The sequence below is a fragment of the Giraffa tippelskirchi genome, chromosome 7 (assembly GCF_054371585.1).
Source record: "Giraffa tippelskirchi isolate mGirTip1 chromosome 7, T2T-mGirTip1v1.2.pri, whole genome shotgun sequence".
In the NCBI taxonomy this organism is placed as follows: Eukaryota; Metazoa; Chordata; class Mammalia; order Artiodactyla; family Giraffidae; genus Giraffa; species Giraffa tippelskirchi.
Genome location: NC_137281.1, coordinates 135,499,737 through 135,514,122, shown reverse-complemented (window position 1 = coordinate 135,514,122; position 14,386 = coordinate 135,499,737). Strand labels below are relative to the sequence as shown.

Genomic DNA, 14,386 nt, shown 5'->3' with positions numbered 1-14,386 from the left:
AATATACATATAAATTACATATATTACATATACATATATGTATACACATAATTATATATATAGTTGAATGTCTTACTGTAAATTATGACCTTGATTAGTCTTACTCAGTGTAGGACACCACACTCACATGAAAGCTGGAGGCAGAAGATATCTTTGTAACATACCCAGCTTAATGGGATGTTGATTATATCCTTCATTTATTAATGCTGAAAACTGCAAATACATTGACAGTTTTATTCATATTTCAGTGCTTAAGCTATTCATATGACTAGAATGTGTGCATATTTAATGTACCCCAAAGGATGAAATGTGTGGTAATTTGTTTAACTAAAAGGCAGTAGTATGACACTTTGGCAAATATAGCATATTACAAGCATCTTAGGGAGCCAAACAAGTTGAACATGTCAAAATAATAGTTCTGTAATATTCATTGACATCTTAAAATAGCTGGGGGCTATTCAAAAGCATGACTGTAGCATTATTTAATTAACCTGTAAAAAGCTCATTATTTTAAAAACAAATTCTCTTCATGTCACTTTCTTGGAAATTCAAAATTCCATATTTGTTATATGATTCTTCTACCATTAGTTTGTTCATATTATTTCCGTGCTTGTCTTTCTTAATATCAACAATGAGGAATAGAGTTTTAAGTCTGATTACCTCTACTTTTTTGTTGTTTTTAAATATAAATATTCAAAGATTTAAAGATCTTGTTGAGAAGTGTCAGCATTATATTCTTCCTACTTAGTTTTAACAAAATATTGTCTATCTTAAAAATTGTTCTGTGCTGACACCAACATCCCAAAATAATAACAAAAACCCCCACAAAAACCAAAAAAAAACCCCAAAAAGTGATTAAAAAAAGAACCCAAGTAACTGCTTATAAAATCATAACTTCCTATTGTGAAATATTAATTTGTTATGCTCAAAGAGCCACTGTTCTTAAAGAAAACAAATGGTTTTCTGAAAATAGATTGAGGATCTTAAGTTGCTTCACTGATTTGATGTTATACTCTTTCTATCAAGTGGGATTTTATTGATGAAACTGTGAAATGAAACAGTTCGTACTTTTTGTTCAGAGGAATTATTTTGTCAAATGCTTAGAGGAACAAGAATGGAAGTGATCATTGTCTTATATTCTACTTATTTGTGAAATGCTTTTGGAATGAGTATGGTTATTAAACATAGTGTTTCCTGAATATTAAAGGGAATGAAATACTGCCTTCTTTCAAAAAAGCTTACTGTTAAGGGATAAGACTAAAGGGACAGGATAGGTGAGGAGTGGTATGTGATTGAAGATGTGTTGATTGGGCTCTGAACTCAACTGCTTTTAAAAGTTTTTTCAAGATCAGGTCAACATTAGTAACCTGATAGATCTGGAGAAAGAGGAGTTGGTAAATTATTGGTTGATGGAGGAAGTAGCAATCAGGGGCATTAAAACACCTTATACTTTTCTTTAGCTATTGTAGATAGATAACAGTGGCTTGCAGGTTACAAATTACTTTGTTCTTAATTAAAATAATGAAGTAAAAAAATCCTTACAGTACTGGATTACTGACATAAATTTAATAAGTGGAAATTATGGGCACTCCCAACGTTTTATTGTAGCTGTTAATTCCAGTCCTGTTTCTTCCTAGAATCTTCTAGAAATGAAACACCTTGATTTGTCTTCTTATCCTGCATTTTTGATATTCTGTCAAAAATATTGATAAGCAGAGAAATATTCCAAAAGCTGGAAGAAGCATGCAATGAGAATGAGCATATATTTCTAAACTGAATCATCAATTCCTCAAAATTTTAAATTGATTAAGCTTCATTCAAGAAGACAGGGCTGGAGGATAACTTTAATGATAAGGCTAAGAGGCAAATCATAAACTTGGATCATCTAATTCTTCATGAAACCTATCTATCACCATCATGTTTTACCAAATTGACTAGCTGGTGGTCACTCGTAAAATCATGTTTATCATACTAAAGATAAGATTTACTGAGTGAACACCAAATTCTAGGCACTCTTCTCAGGGGGTTATCATGCATAATTCTGAAAAGTTTATTAAGGTATCTCTGTCAGATAATTTATTGATCTGGCCAGTATTCACATCATTTATTTTCACTTGGGATATTTGTTTTATTTTCATCATTTCTTCTCTTTCAGCTCTTCTTTATGCAACTATTTTTGGAAATGTTACCACAATTTTCCAGCAAATGTATGCCAACACCAACCGATACCATGAGATGCTGAATAATGTACGGGACTTTCTGAAACTCTATCAGGTCCCCAAAGGCCTTAGTGAACGAGTCATGGATTATATTGTCTCAACATGGTCCATGTCAAAAGGCATTGACACAGAAAAGGTATGGATTATTATAACCGTTTTTGTTACTTATTTTATGTTTCAATAGGATCTTCAGATGCATGTAACTTTGTCACTCACATATTACTTGTATATTATTGTCATTCTGTATTTCACAAGCAAATATCAGTCAATCATATTATTTAGCACTTAGAAGGTAGAAAGCGGTCAACCATTAATCATCAATTAGTACTAGTAGTCATCACACTTAATTTAGGGATTGTGGTTCCTGAAAACAACTAATTACTTCATTTGCCTAAAACACTCTCATTACCACTCAGAATAATTTTCCGAATTCCTCAAAAATGCTAACAGTGTTGCCATTTCTCCTGCTAGATTTTATTCTTGATTTCTCTTTTGATACTTTGCTCATTTAAAATTTAGAAACGTCCTTGCTATAACTAGAAGATTATATGTTTTCTATTTTACTCTCTATTTAAATTCCTCTTCTCTCTCTTCTATGTTTTATAATGCAATTTAAATTCTTTGTTTTCCCCATTTCCTTACCAAACTTATGAATTGAATACCACCTCTGTAATCCACCTGACATTCCTAATTTTTTTCTTGTCTTTTCATGGAATCTCTAAATTTTTCCCATCTAGCTTATGCAAGGGTGAAAGAAGAAATCAAAGTCCTCTCATGATAAATAAAGTCAAATTAAAAAGTGTTCACTTCCTATACCCAGCTGATTCACATCAAATGTAGAGAATGACAAGTAGGGCTTGCATATAAGAATTTTAGAGAAAACTGATCTTGAGCTATTTCACTTTATAAGCATTGACGACGGCTTTATTTTTAGGTACTGATTTTTGACATAGTAATCAGCACATAACTTGGCCAACAAAAGTCCATATAGTCAAAGCTATAGTTTTTCCAGTAATCACGTATGGATGTGAGAGTTGGACCATAAAGAAGGCTGAACATCGAAGAATTGATGCTTTTGAACTGTGGTGTTGGAGAAGATTCTTGCGAGTCCCTTGGACTGCAAGGAGATTCAACCAGTCCATCCTAAAGGAGATCAGTCCCGAATATTACTTTGGCCAGCTGATGTGAAGAACTGACTCATTAGAAAAGACCCTGATGCTGGGAAAGATTGAAGGCAGGAGGAAAAGGCGATGACAGAGGAGGAGATGGTTGGATGGCATCACCGACTCAATGGACATGAGTTTGAGAAATTTCCAGGAGATGGTGAAGGACAGAGAGGCCTGGCATGCTGCAGTCCATGGGATCGCAGAGTTGGACATGACTGAGCAAATGAACAGCAACAAATCAGCACATAATCTCCCTTGCCATTTCCTACAAATTTCGTGTTTTTAATCATAGGAGGTTGACATAGTATTTCTTTCAGACCTTCTCAACAAGCACCTTTCAGTGTCATGGTGAAAGAACCAACGAACAAAGCAGATGTTTAGTTAGGGGAATTTCATGAAGCAAGTAGGAAGTTTTAAGCCAGAACAGGTGTTGTTAGGGGCAGAATGGCTGAGGGGAGTTGAAGGGAATGGACTTGAAAAGTCAGAGTTGAAGGAGGGGAGCCTGCAGAGAGTGCAAGTGAGATTCTGGAGGATAGCTGTGTGGAAGAATTATGAAAGAGAGTGAGATTTGCTCATTTTTCCACAGTTTACAAGACACAATTAAGTGGCCCCTTAATGTGGAATATGTGACCACAGAGGGGAAAAGGACAAATTGCACATCTGTGGAATTTGATTAATGTGTGCCTGAACCGATATAAGGTTATTAGGGAATCCAAAGAAGGAAAAGAATCTTCCTCAGAGGTGCATGTGAGAATCAGTGTTTAAATTGCCAAATGCAGGATATTCTTTGAGGTCCACACTCAGTGAAATTGAGCTCAGAGGCAACCATCTACCTTGTCAATCAGTATCTTGGTCAGAAGCTTTTCTTTCCAGAAAATTCAGTGGGGTCTTATGGTAGCTGACAGAAAACATCAGTAAAATGTTGGAATGATAGCTCTTTACATAAACCCAGAGCCTTTGCCACAGATCTGGTACAGATCTGATCTTTGAGTTCCTTTCTCTTTCTCTGAATTCCCAGATGCTGGGTTAGTTCAATAATGAAATCAACAGATTCTCACAAGCTTCTCCAGTACCTACTCACCTGTCTGCTTCATGATACAGTTAGGGTACAATACACTGGTATCAAGTGTGTATGGAAGTGCATCCACAATGTAGTTCTTAGTATGGACATTTTTTTGGTTGTTTGCTATTCACTATTTGTGGTCACAGGCATGTACTTCTGATTGGTAGACTAGCCATGGAAAATGGAGTGTTAGGGAAAAAAGATGAAGTTAATATTAAAACTGAAATAAAATTTTTATTCACATGAAAAGATTATTAAAGAAATAAGTAAAAATATTAAAATGAATTAGCTGTTGGATAAAACAAAATCATGGATGTGCTTTCTAACTGAATAAGAAATCCTTAGAGTAGTTTTTGGCTAGTAAGAGAAGCAGATTTAAAGAACTGTGGCAAATATGAAAGGTCTCTTGTGTATTAGTGCAATAGAACACATAAATTAAGTGATAAATAAATTCCGCTAGAGGTTTTACAACTTTTCACACCACACCCATGGAAACAAAGAGATAAAGCATTTGCAACAAATATCACAGGTGAAAGACTAACTGCCTTCATATGTAAAGTGACTTTACAGAGCAATAGGAAAAATTACAATATATGGGGATAATAAGGTTAAACTTATTATCCCCATATATTTTTTTGTTTGCATAGATAACTTATAGAAGGCAAAAGTACAAATTACTAATAAATATACAAAATGTCTTCCTTTCACTTGTAGTGAATAAATACTGAAGGAACAAGAGACTGTTAAAGACAATTCCCAATATTAACATAGACTGTAGTGACTGATACTATTATGTTACTCTGGTCTATATGTAATTTAGTAGGGCACTTCTTTTGAAAGCAGTTTGACCAAGAAAATATACAAAATTTGGAGTTATTCTAGACCTCAGTCATTGTACCACTTCCCTATTCCTTCTAGAATCTCTCCTTCAGTGATTATCATACAATCTGATGACTGTAATAATATATGCTAACACCACCCTAGTGTACATAATCATCCTGGACTTATTCTCTGATTCACAGATTCCCCTATTGACTGCCTACTGATATCCAATGAAGTTGTCCAGAACTGAACTCCTAATCATCTCCCATAAATCAACTCCACTGACATTCTTCCCAAGTGCAGCTAATGGAAACTCCACCTCTCAGTTGCTTAGGACAAACCTCCTACATTGAAACTTCCACCAAAATCCTATTGGCTCCATCTCTATTTCTCACCACTTCCATTGCTATTACTTGATTAAAGTCACTCTCTTTTGTCCTATGTGAGTTATTTTGTAGCCAGGTGATTGATCTGTGCATCCTCCTCTGTCCCTTTATAAATTATTTTCAAACAGCAACCAATAAGCTTATTTGGCTTTCATAATAAAGCTTTCTATCTTTTCTTTTTCTTTCTTGTCTCTCTTTTCTTTTTCTTATTTATCTAATCCATCCATCCCTCCATCCATTCATCCATCCGTGTATCTATCTGTTATATAATTCATCTTTACTTTTGATAATAGGAATGACATTGGTTGAGCCTGTTAAAATAGGATAGAAAAAAGTAAATGAAAGTTTGATGACAGTAATCACATAAATCTTGTAGTTGTAGAAATAATCTTAGAAATATGGATTTATTTGAAGATAGCTTTAGTAAACAGCACCTGGTTTTTAAGAGTTATGCTGTTTGATACTGGGCTTCCCTGGTGGCTCATTTCTTAAAAAAATCTGTCTGCAATGCAGGAGACCCAGGTTTGATCCCTGGGTCAGGAAGATCCCCTAGAGAAGGGAATGGCTACTACCCACTTTAGTATTATTTTCTGGAACAAAAATAGTGTGTGAAACGAAATCTTTGTTCTAATGCTTCTCTTGTTAGTTTTAAAACAGCTATATTTTTTTCAGCTGCTGGTACTATAGAATTTAATGATGCATTGCAGCTAATTAGAGAAAACCTTCACCCCAATTACTGAGATTTCATTCTACCACTTCCACATATTTAGTTTTATAGATTTTTTTGAATTCAGCTTTAAACCCACAAACAAATTAATCAGTGTGATTTAATTCAGTCTTAACTTGTCTTTTGTGAATAATGCTTTCTCTAATACAAGTTGTGGCATTAAGATCAGTACCGATGTGAAGTTGCAGCATTTTTATCATGAAAGGTTGCCTTAGGAAATTTAAAAATATAGAACAGTATCTAGATTAATTTTATTTGGTTGAAAGTATTTTATTGACTACTAATTACTATAGTTGCTTCAGTTTCTTTTAAAATTCAGTAACCAAAATCCATCCTCTGGGCTTTGCTACTTGATAACATTCTGTGCACTTAAAAAACAAGAGAAATCGGTGGAATGAGAGGATTTAAAAGGGAAAGAGCAAATTATGGGGGTGGGGGAATGGAAATGATGCTGCTAAGTCACTTCAGTCGTGTCTGACTCTGCGACCCCATAGACGGCAGCCCACCAGGCTCCTTCGTCTCTGGGATTCTCCAGACAAGAATATTGGAGTGGGTTGCCATTTCCTTCTCCAGTGCATGAAAGTGAAAAGTGAAAGTGAAGTCGCTCAGTCGTGTCTGACTCTTCGCGACCCCATGGGCTGCAGCCTACCAGGCTCCTCCGTCCATGGGGTTTCCCAGGCAAGAGTACTGGAGTGGGGTGCCATTGCCTTCTCCGGAAATGATGCTAGTTAAACCTAAAAAAAAAAATCTATCCTACAGTTTGAAGTAGCTTTTCTGAGAAAAAACTTAAATAATAATGCCTAGAGACTTTATTTTCAGCTTTAGGAGTATATGAAAAAAATATACAACTTGTTTTGTAGAATAAAGTTTAAAACCTTACCATTTTTTAATTTTCCACTGTCTTAACAAATTTTTGCTAATATATTCTTTGAAAAATCTCAATAAGAAAAAAAGTTCTTTGGTCTTCATTTCTTGTTTCATGTGTTTTGTAATAAGCATAAAGTATCAGTAGGCAGATCCCATTATATGAAAAGTTCTGGCAGAATTATGCAAAACATTCGCCTTTAGAATATAAAGAAATTGATTTTGAATATTTTAAAATCTTGGATTATTTTTAAAGCATATCTATCACAGAAGCACTTCTTCCAAATATAGTAGGCAATACATATTTTTTCTACAAATTAACTTTCTTTTGTTTACTTTTATACATATGTTTTTCAATTTAGAAAAGTCTTTCTAAATATTTCTTTGTATTCCTAAATGTGAAAAACAGGGATGACATTCTTATATATTCATGGTGTCATTATTTTGGTTCAATATTTAAATTATTTAAATACTTCAAGAAGTTTCTATAGCAATGCATAGGTGAAACTGAGTGAAGGTACTGGCTCTCTAAGAAGAGCCTCACCTGGTTAAAGAGGCAATGTGAGTATACACATGTGAAGATAGTTAAACAAAACTGAATTGATCTTAAGATGAATTAATAGGACTTTTGCATTTGGGTCAAGGGAGGTAATAATCATCCCAATATAGTCCATGCTATTCATATCATAGGCTAAATATATTATGTTTAGCTGAATATTTTAAAGAAATATTATCAAATGACAGTACACTTATGAGAGATAATCATGATGACATACATTTCTGGGAATCTTGTTATAAGATGACTAGTTAAAAGAAATATGAATACTTAGTTTGGCTAAGTAAAGATTTTGGAAAGAGGTATGATGGGTAACCTGAGATATCTGGAGTATTTAAAGATGCAGTGCTCTGTCTGCATCAGGCAGAAATTAACTCCCTGCCAGTAAAGGATATAGACAGAACATAGTACAAAGTGAATTTTGAGGTCCTGACACTAAAATTACATGCTAATTGTATCTGAATGATTTAGAGTACTATTAAATATCATAGCCATTTTACAATTCAAAAACATATATTCAAGAGATCCTTTATTGAATATTATATAATAAAATACAATAATGATTCATTAATGATTTCTCAATAATTTTTATTAGTACATCTAATGGCTGTAGTTTTACACGTGAAACTAACTGGTTTTTCCAATGTGGCGTAACAAACACCATCTTAAAAATAATCTTGAGGCCAGGCCCATGGGACAACTAGCATTTTTTTCCTATGGTTTTTAAATAAACTGCTTGTTGAACAAAAGATACTTTGGGTAGTCTATTATTTTAGGAAACTATACTTCAGCCTGTTGTGTGAAAGTAACATGCTCCAAATATCTGAAAACTATGACTTTTCTATCTACACCTTAACATGGCAAGGAAACTTAATTATTGTCATCTGTGCATGTGCTTCTCAGTTGTTAACTTCTGAAAAATTACAGGGTAAGCATTCACACTTTTCTAGCTGAACTGAAGGCATTTTCTGAAAAGGTAGACTTATCTAAAATCTCAATTATATTTTTCCTTCCATGAATCAGAAGTTAAAAAAAATAACATTCATGAGTTTATTAGAAACATTGTAAGTAGATAGGAATTTTAAGTAATATTTTCTGGATAGTAATTTGAAACATCAAGTTATATTTGATGTGTCATGGCTTTTGAAATATTTTAAGAGTGCTCCAATGCCAGCTTTATTTTATTGTTAGCTAATATAATTAGTAGTAAATTTTGTGTGTGTCAGGTAGTAGGCAGTATTATTTTCCTCCAGGAAGGGTAGGGAGACACTGTATAACTTAGGTTAAAACCACAGTGGCTCAAATCATTCTCTAGGAATAATATTAAGTGCACTTTTTATGTATCATGTTGAAATTACCTTAGTGCATTAGAGTGGGCTAGTTTGTATTTCATTTTCTCAACATTCTTGTCATAACCTCTGAGGAAGGGACTAAGGAATTATTTGATAGCTATAGTCCAGGAATGAGAAGGAGTTGTTCATATAAGACCACTGATAACTTGCTCAGTAGCCTGGATTTATCTTGATATGAGAATTGCTTTCGATGCTTTTATGTCACTCACATCCACAATAGAGATTACTATCACTTAGTTGGTTAGAGTATGAAAAGTGTGCACATAGGGCTTGCATAAGATAAGCAATAATACACAATATTAAATAATTTCATTTATTGTGGTTACTTTTGATTTCTTCCTTTATTAATCATAAACTATAAGAATTAGGTCATGCATGGAACCATTTTTAATCGTAGTCTTTGCTTGGTATTCACTGCATACTGTTGTCTTTAAATATAGATGAAAATAGAACCTCAGTTTGAGGACAATTTGGATGAGTAAAATGAATGAAAATAAATATACTTTGGACTTTGGTGAAAAAAAATAAATAATGAATGAATCATGAATGTTGTAGGTGGTGTTATAGTATGAGTAGGTGTTTGTAAAAAACTTACTATTTTGTACTAAGCCACCTTGATTGCTCTGTTTTTAAACTCTCTAAACTTACTATAGCAAACCTGTAGAAATGGCCATCAAAATATTTATTTTATGAATGATATTATACTGTTTCCTACAATTTTTGCAGTATACTAGATAAAGGTAGGATTTTTCAAATGGTTGGATTTTATAAAATAAGCTTTAAAAAAAGCTTCCACTTCCATTATTTCTGTTGTTGTTGGTACTGTTGTTCAATTGCTCAGTCATATCCAGCTATTTGTGACACCATGGACTGCAGCATGACAGGCTACCCTGTCTTTCACCATTCACTGAGCTTGCTCAGATTCATGTCAACTGAGTCAGGGATGCCATCCAACCATCTCATCCTCTGTCATCCCCTTCTCCTCTTGCCTTCAATCTTTCCCAGCAACAGGGTCTTTTCTACTGAGTCGGCTCTTTGCATCAGGTGGCCAAAGTACTGGAGCTTCAGCTTCCGCATCAGTCCTTCCAATGAATATTCAGGGATGATTTCCTTTAGGATTGACTGGGTTGATCTTGTTGAAGTTCAAGGGACTCTCAAGAGTCTTCTCCAACACCACAGTTCAAAAGCATCAATTTTTCAGCCTTCTTTATGGTCCAACTCTCACATCCATACATGACTACTGGAAAAACCATAGCTTTGACTGTACTGACCTTTGTCAAAAAAGTAGTCTTTGCTTTTTAATACACTGTCTAGGTTTGTCAGACCTTTGCTTCCAAGGAGCAAGTGTCTTTTAATTTCATGGCTGCAGTCACCATCCACAGTGCTTTTGGAGCCCAAGAAAATAGTCTGTCACTGATTCCATCATTTCCGCATCTATATGCCATGAAGTGATGGGACTGGACTTCATCTTCTTCTTTTTCTGAATGTTGAATTTTAAGCTTGAATTTTCCACTTTCACCTTCATCAAGAGGCTCTTTACTTCCTTTGCTCTCTGCAATTAAGGTGATGTCATCTGCATATCTGATGTTATTGACATTTCTCCCAGCAATCTTGATTCCAGCTTGTGCTTCATCCAGCTCGGCATTTTGCATGATGTGCTCTGCATATAAGTTAAATAAGCGGAGTGACAATATACAGCCTTGATGTATTCCTTTTCCAGTTTGGAACCAGTCCATCTTTCCATGTCTGGTTCTAACTGTTGCTTCTTGACCTATATACAAGTTTCTCAGGAGGCGTGTAAGGTGGTCTGGTATTCCCATCTCTTTAAGAATTTTGAGTGCAGCACTTTAACAGCGTGATCTTTTAGGATTTGAAATAACTCAGCTGGAATTCCACCACCTCTACTTGCTTTGTGATGCTTCCTAAGGCCCACTTGACTTCACCCTACAGGATGTCTGTTTTTTTTTTTATTTTTGTTTCAGGACCTGTGACTTTCTATACTTCATCCACTTTCCCATCTCTTTCCTTGTTCTTTTGATAATGACAAAAAATGCCTATTTTTTGGCACAGGTTGATTGTTTTTTATTTTGGTCATTCATAGTCTATGAAGTATGAAAAGCTACTTTTAGCTTCTTTATTAGTAGTGCTAGATTACCATGATCAGCCCTGTCTGGCACAGCAGAAGGCAGCAAGAAGGTGGAGCAAATAGAGTAAATACATTACAAGAAAATGAATATTTGTTATTTAAGAAAGAAATTCCTCTAGTCATTTACTGACAATTGCCTGAGATGCTGCTTCATGCCCTCCTCTGAGCATGTTCCTGGAGTTAAGGAGAGAGACATATTGCTGTGCAGTTTAGCATCTTTCTCTAAATTTTGCTTCTTATGGGTATTGGTCTGTTTTGAGACCTTTCAACATTCTCTTCTTTTCCTATATTAACACACTTTCTATTTCTTTATATCTCAAACTTCCTTGTGGAAGTTTTCATTTCCCTAATTTCTGCTGGTCTATCTCCAAGACATAGAAGACATCAATTAAGGAAGCATTGATGCTATAGTAGAATTTACAAAAAGGAAAATGGCTAACTTTTAAAAATTTACATCCACATCAAAGGGAAACATGATTTTACATTCTCCAAGGTAGATCATATGATAGTTCACAAAAGTTTCAGTAAATTTAAGAGGATTGAAATCACATCAGGCATCTTTCCTGACCATAATACTTTGAGACTAGAAATCAACTACAAGATAAAATGGCAAAAAATACACAAACACAGGAAGTCTAAACAATACGCTACTAAACAAGTGAATCATGTAGAATTCAAAGAAGAAATAAAAAAATACCCTGAGACAAATTAAATGAATACACAGCAATGTAAAGTCTGTGGGATACAGGAAAAGCAATGGTGAGAGAGAAGGGTATAGCAATACAAGCCTACTTCAGGAGACAAGAAAAATCTTAAATAAACAACCTAACCTTATACTAGTAAAAGAAGAAAAAACAAACCCCAAAGTTAGTAGAAGAAAAGAAGTCATAAAGATTAGAGCAGGAAAAATTAAATAGAGAATGAAAAAAAATTTTTTAGTAAATGAAAAGCTGGTTCTTTGAAAAGATAAGCAAAACTGATAAACCTTTAGCCAGTTGTAACAAGAAACAAAGGGGGCCTGAATCAATAAAATCAGTAATGAAAAGGAAGTCACAACCAACATCACAGAAATGTAAAGGATCATACAAGGTTACTACAAATAATTATATGCCAATAAAGTGGACACCATAGAGGAAATGGGCAATTTCCTATAAATGTACAATCTTCCAAGACTGAACCAGGAGGAACTAGAACATATGAACAGGCAAATTTCCAGTGATGAAACAGAATCAGTAATAAAAAATTCCCAGCAAACAAAAGTCTAGGATTAAATGACTTCACTGCTCAATTCTACCAAATATTTAGAGAATGTTCATGTGTTAATCTATCCTTCTAAAACTATTTCAGAAATTTGCACAGGAAGGAATGCTTTCAAATTCATTCTATGAATGAATTCAATGAATTCATCCTATGGATCAAATTCAACCCTAAACCAAATTCAGCAGTATATAAAAGGGATCATACACCACAATCAAGTGGGATTTATCCCATAGATGCAAGGATGGTTCAGCATTCACAGATCAAATGATGTGATCTATCACATTAAAAAATTAAAGAATAAAAAGTAATATGATGATATAATCTCTATAGATGTAGAAAAAGCTTGTGACAAAATTCAACATCTATTTATGAAAAAACTCCAGAAAGTTGGTACAGAAGGAACAAACCTCACATATTAAGGGCCATTATGATTGGGAAAGACTAGAGATCTCTTCAAGAAAATTAGAGATACCAAAGGAACATTTCATGCAAAGATAGGCTTGATAAAGGACAGAAATGGTATGGACCTAACAGAAGCAGAAGATATTAAGAAGAGGTGGCAAGAATACACAGAAGAACTGTACAAAAAAGATCTTCACGATCCAGATAATCACGATGGTGTGATCACTCACCTAGAGCCAGACATCCTGGAATGTGAAGTCAAGTGGGCCTTAGAAAGCATCACTACGAACAAAGCTAGCGGAGGTGATGGAATTCCAGTTGAGCTATTTCAAATCCTCAAAGGTGATGCTGTGAAAGTGCTGCACTCAATATGCCAGCAAATTTGGAAAACTCAGCAGTGGCCACAGGACTGGAAAAGGTCAGTTTTCGTTCCAATCCCAAAGAAAGGCAATGCCAAAGAATGCTCAAACTACCACACAATTGCACTCATCTCACATGCTAGTAAAGTAATGCTCAAAATTCTCCAAGCCAGGCTTCAGCAATACGTGAACCGTGAACTTCCAGATGTTCAAGCTGGTTTTAGAAAAGGCAGAGGAACCAGAGATCAAATTGCCAATATCCGCTGGATCATCGAAAAAGCAAGAGAGTTCCAGAAAAACATCTATTTCTGCTTTATTGACTATGCCAAAGCCTTTGACTGTGTGGATCACAATAAACTGTGGGAAATTCTGAAAGAGATGGGAATACCAGACCATCTGACCTGTCTCTTGAGAAACCTGTATGCAGGTCAGGAAGCAACAGTTAGAACTGGACGTGGAACAACAGACTGGTTCCAAATAGGAAAAGGAGTACGTCAAGGCTGTATATTGTCACCCTGCTTATTTAACTGATATGCAGAGTACATCATGAGAAACGCTGGGCTGGAAGAAACACAAGCTGGAATCAAGATTGCCGGGAGAAATATCAATAACCTCAGATATGCGGATGACACCACCCTTATGGCAGAAAGTGAAGAAGAACTAAAGAGCCTCTTGATGACGGTGAAAGAGGAGAGTGAAAAAGTTGGCTTAAAGCTCAACGTTCAGAAAACGAAGATCATGGCATCTGGTCCCATCACTTCATGGGAAATAGATGGGGAAACAGTGGAAACAGTGTCAGACTTTATTTTTTTGGGCTCCAAAATCACTGCAGATGGTGATTGCAGCCATGAAATTAAAAGACGCTTACTCCTTTGAAGGAAGGTTATGGCCAACCTAGATAGCATATTTCAAAGAAGAGACATTACTTTGCCAACAAAAGTCTGTCTAGTCAAAGCTATGGGTTTTCCAGTGGTCATGTATGGATGTGAGAGTTGGACGGTGAAAAAAGATGAGCGCCGCAGAATTGATGCTTTTGAAGTGTGGTGTTGGAGAAGACTCTTGAG

At 35.0% G+C, this 14,386-nt stretch overlaps 1 protein-coding gene across 1 annotated transcript in view; it reads left to right on the top strand.

Moving 5' to 3' along the window:
- The window catches only part of KCNH5 (potassium voltage-gated channel subfamily H member 5), a 331,907-nt gene that overhangs the window by 213,220 nt on the left and 104,301 nt on the right, over nt 1-14,386 (top strand). The window contains exon 8 of the mRNA XM_081509807.1: nt 2,156-2,355. Coding sequence (XP_081365933.1) covers nt 2,156-2,355 — 200 coding nt within the window. The remainder of the gene's footprint in view (nt 1-2,155; nt 2,356-14,386) is intronic.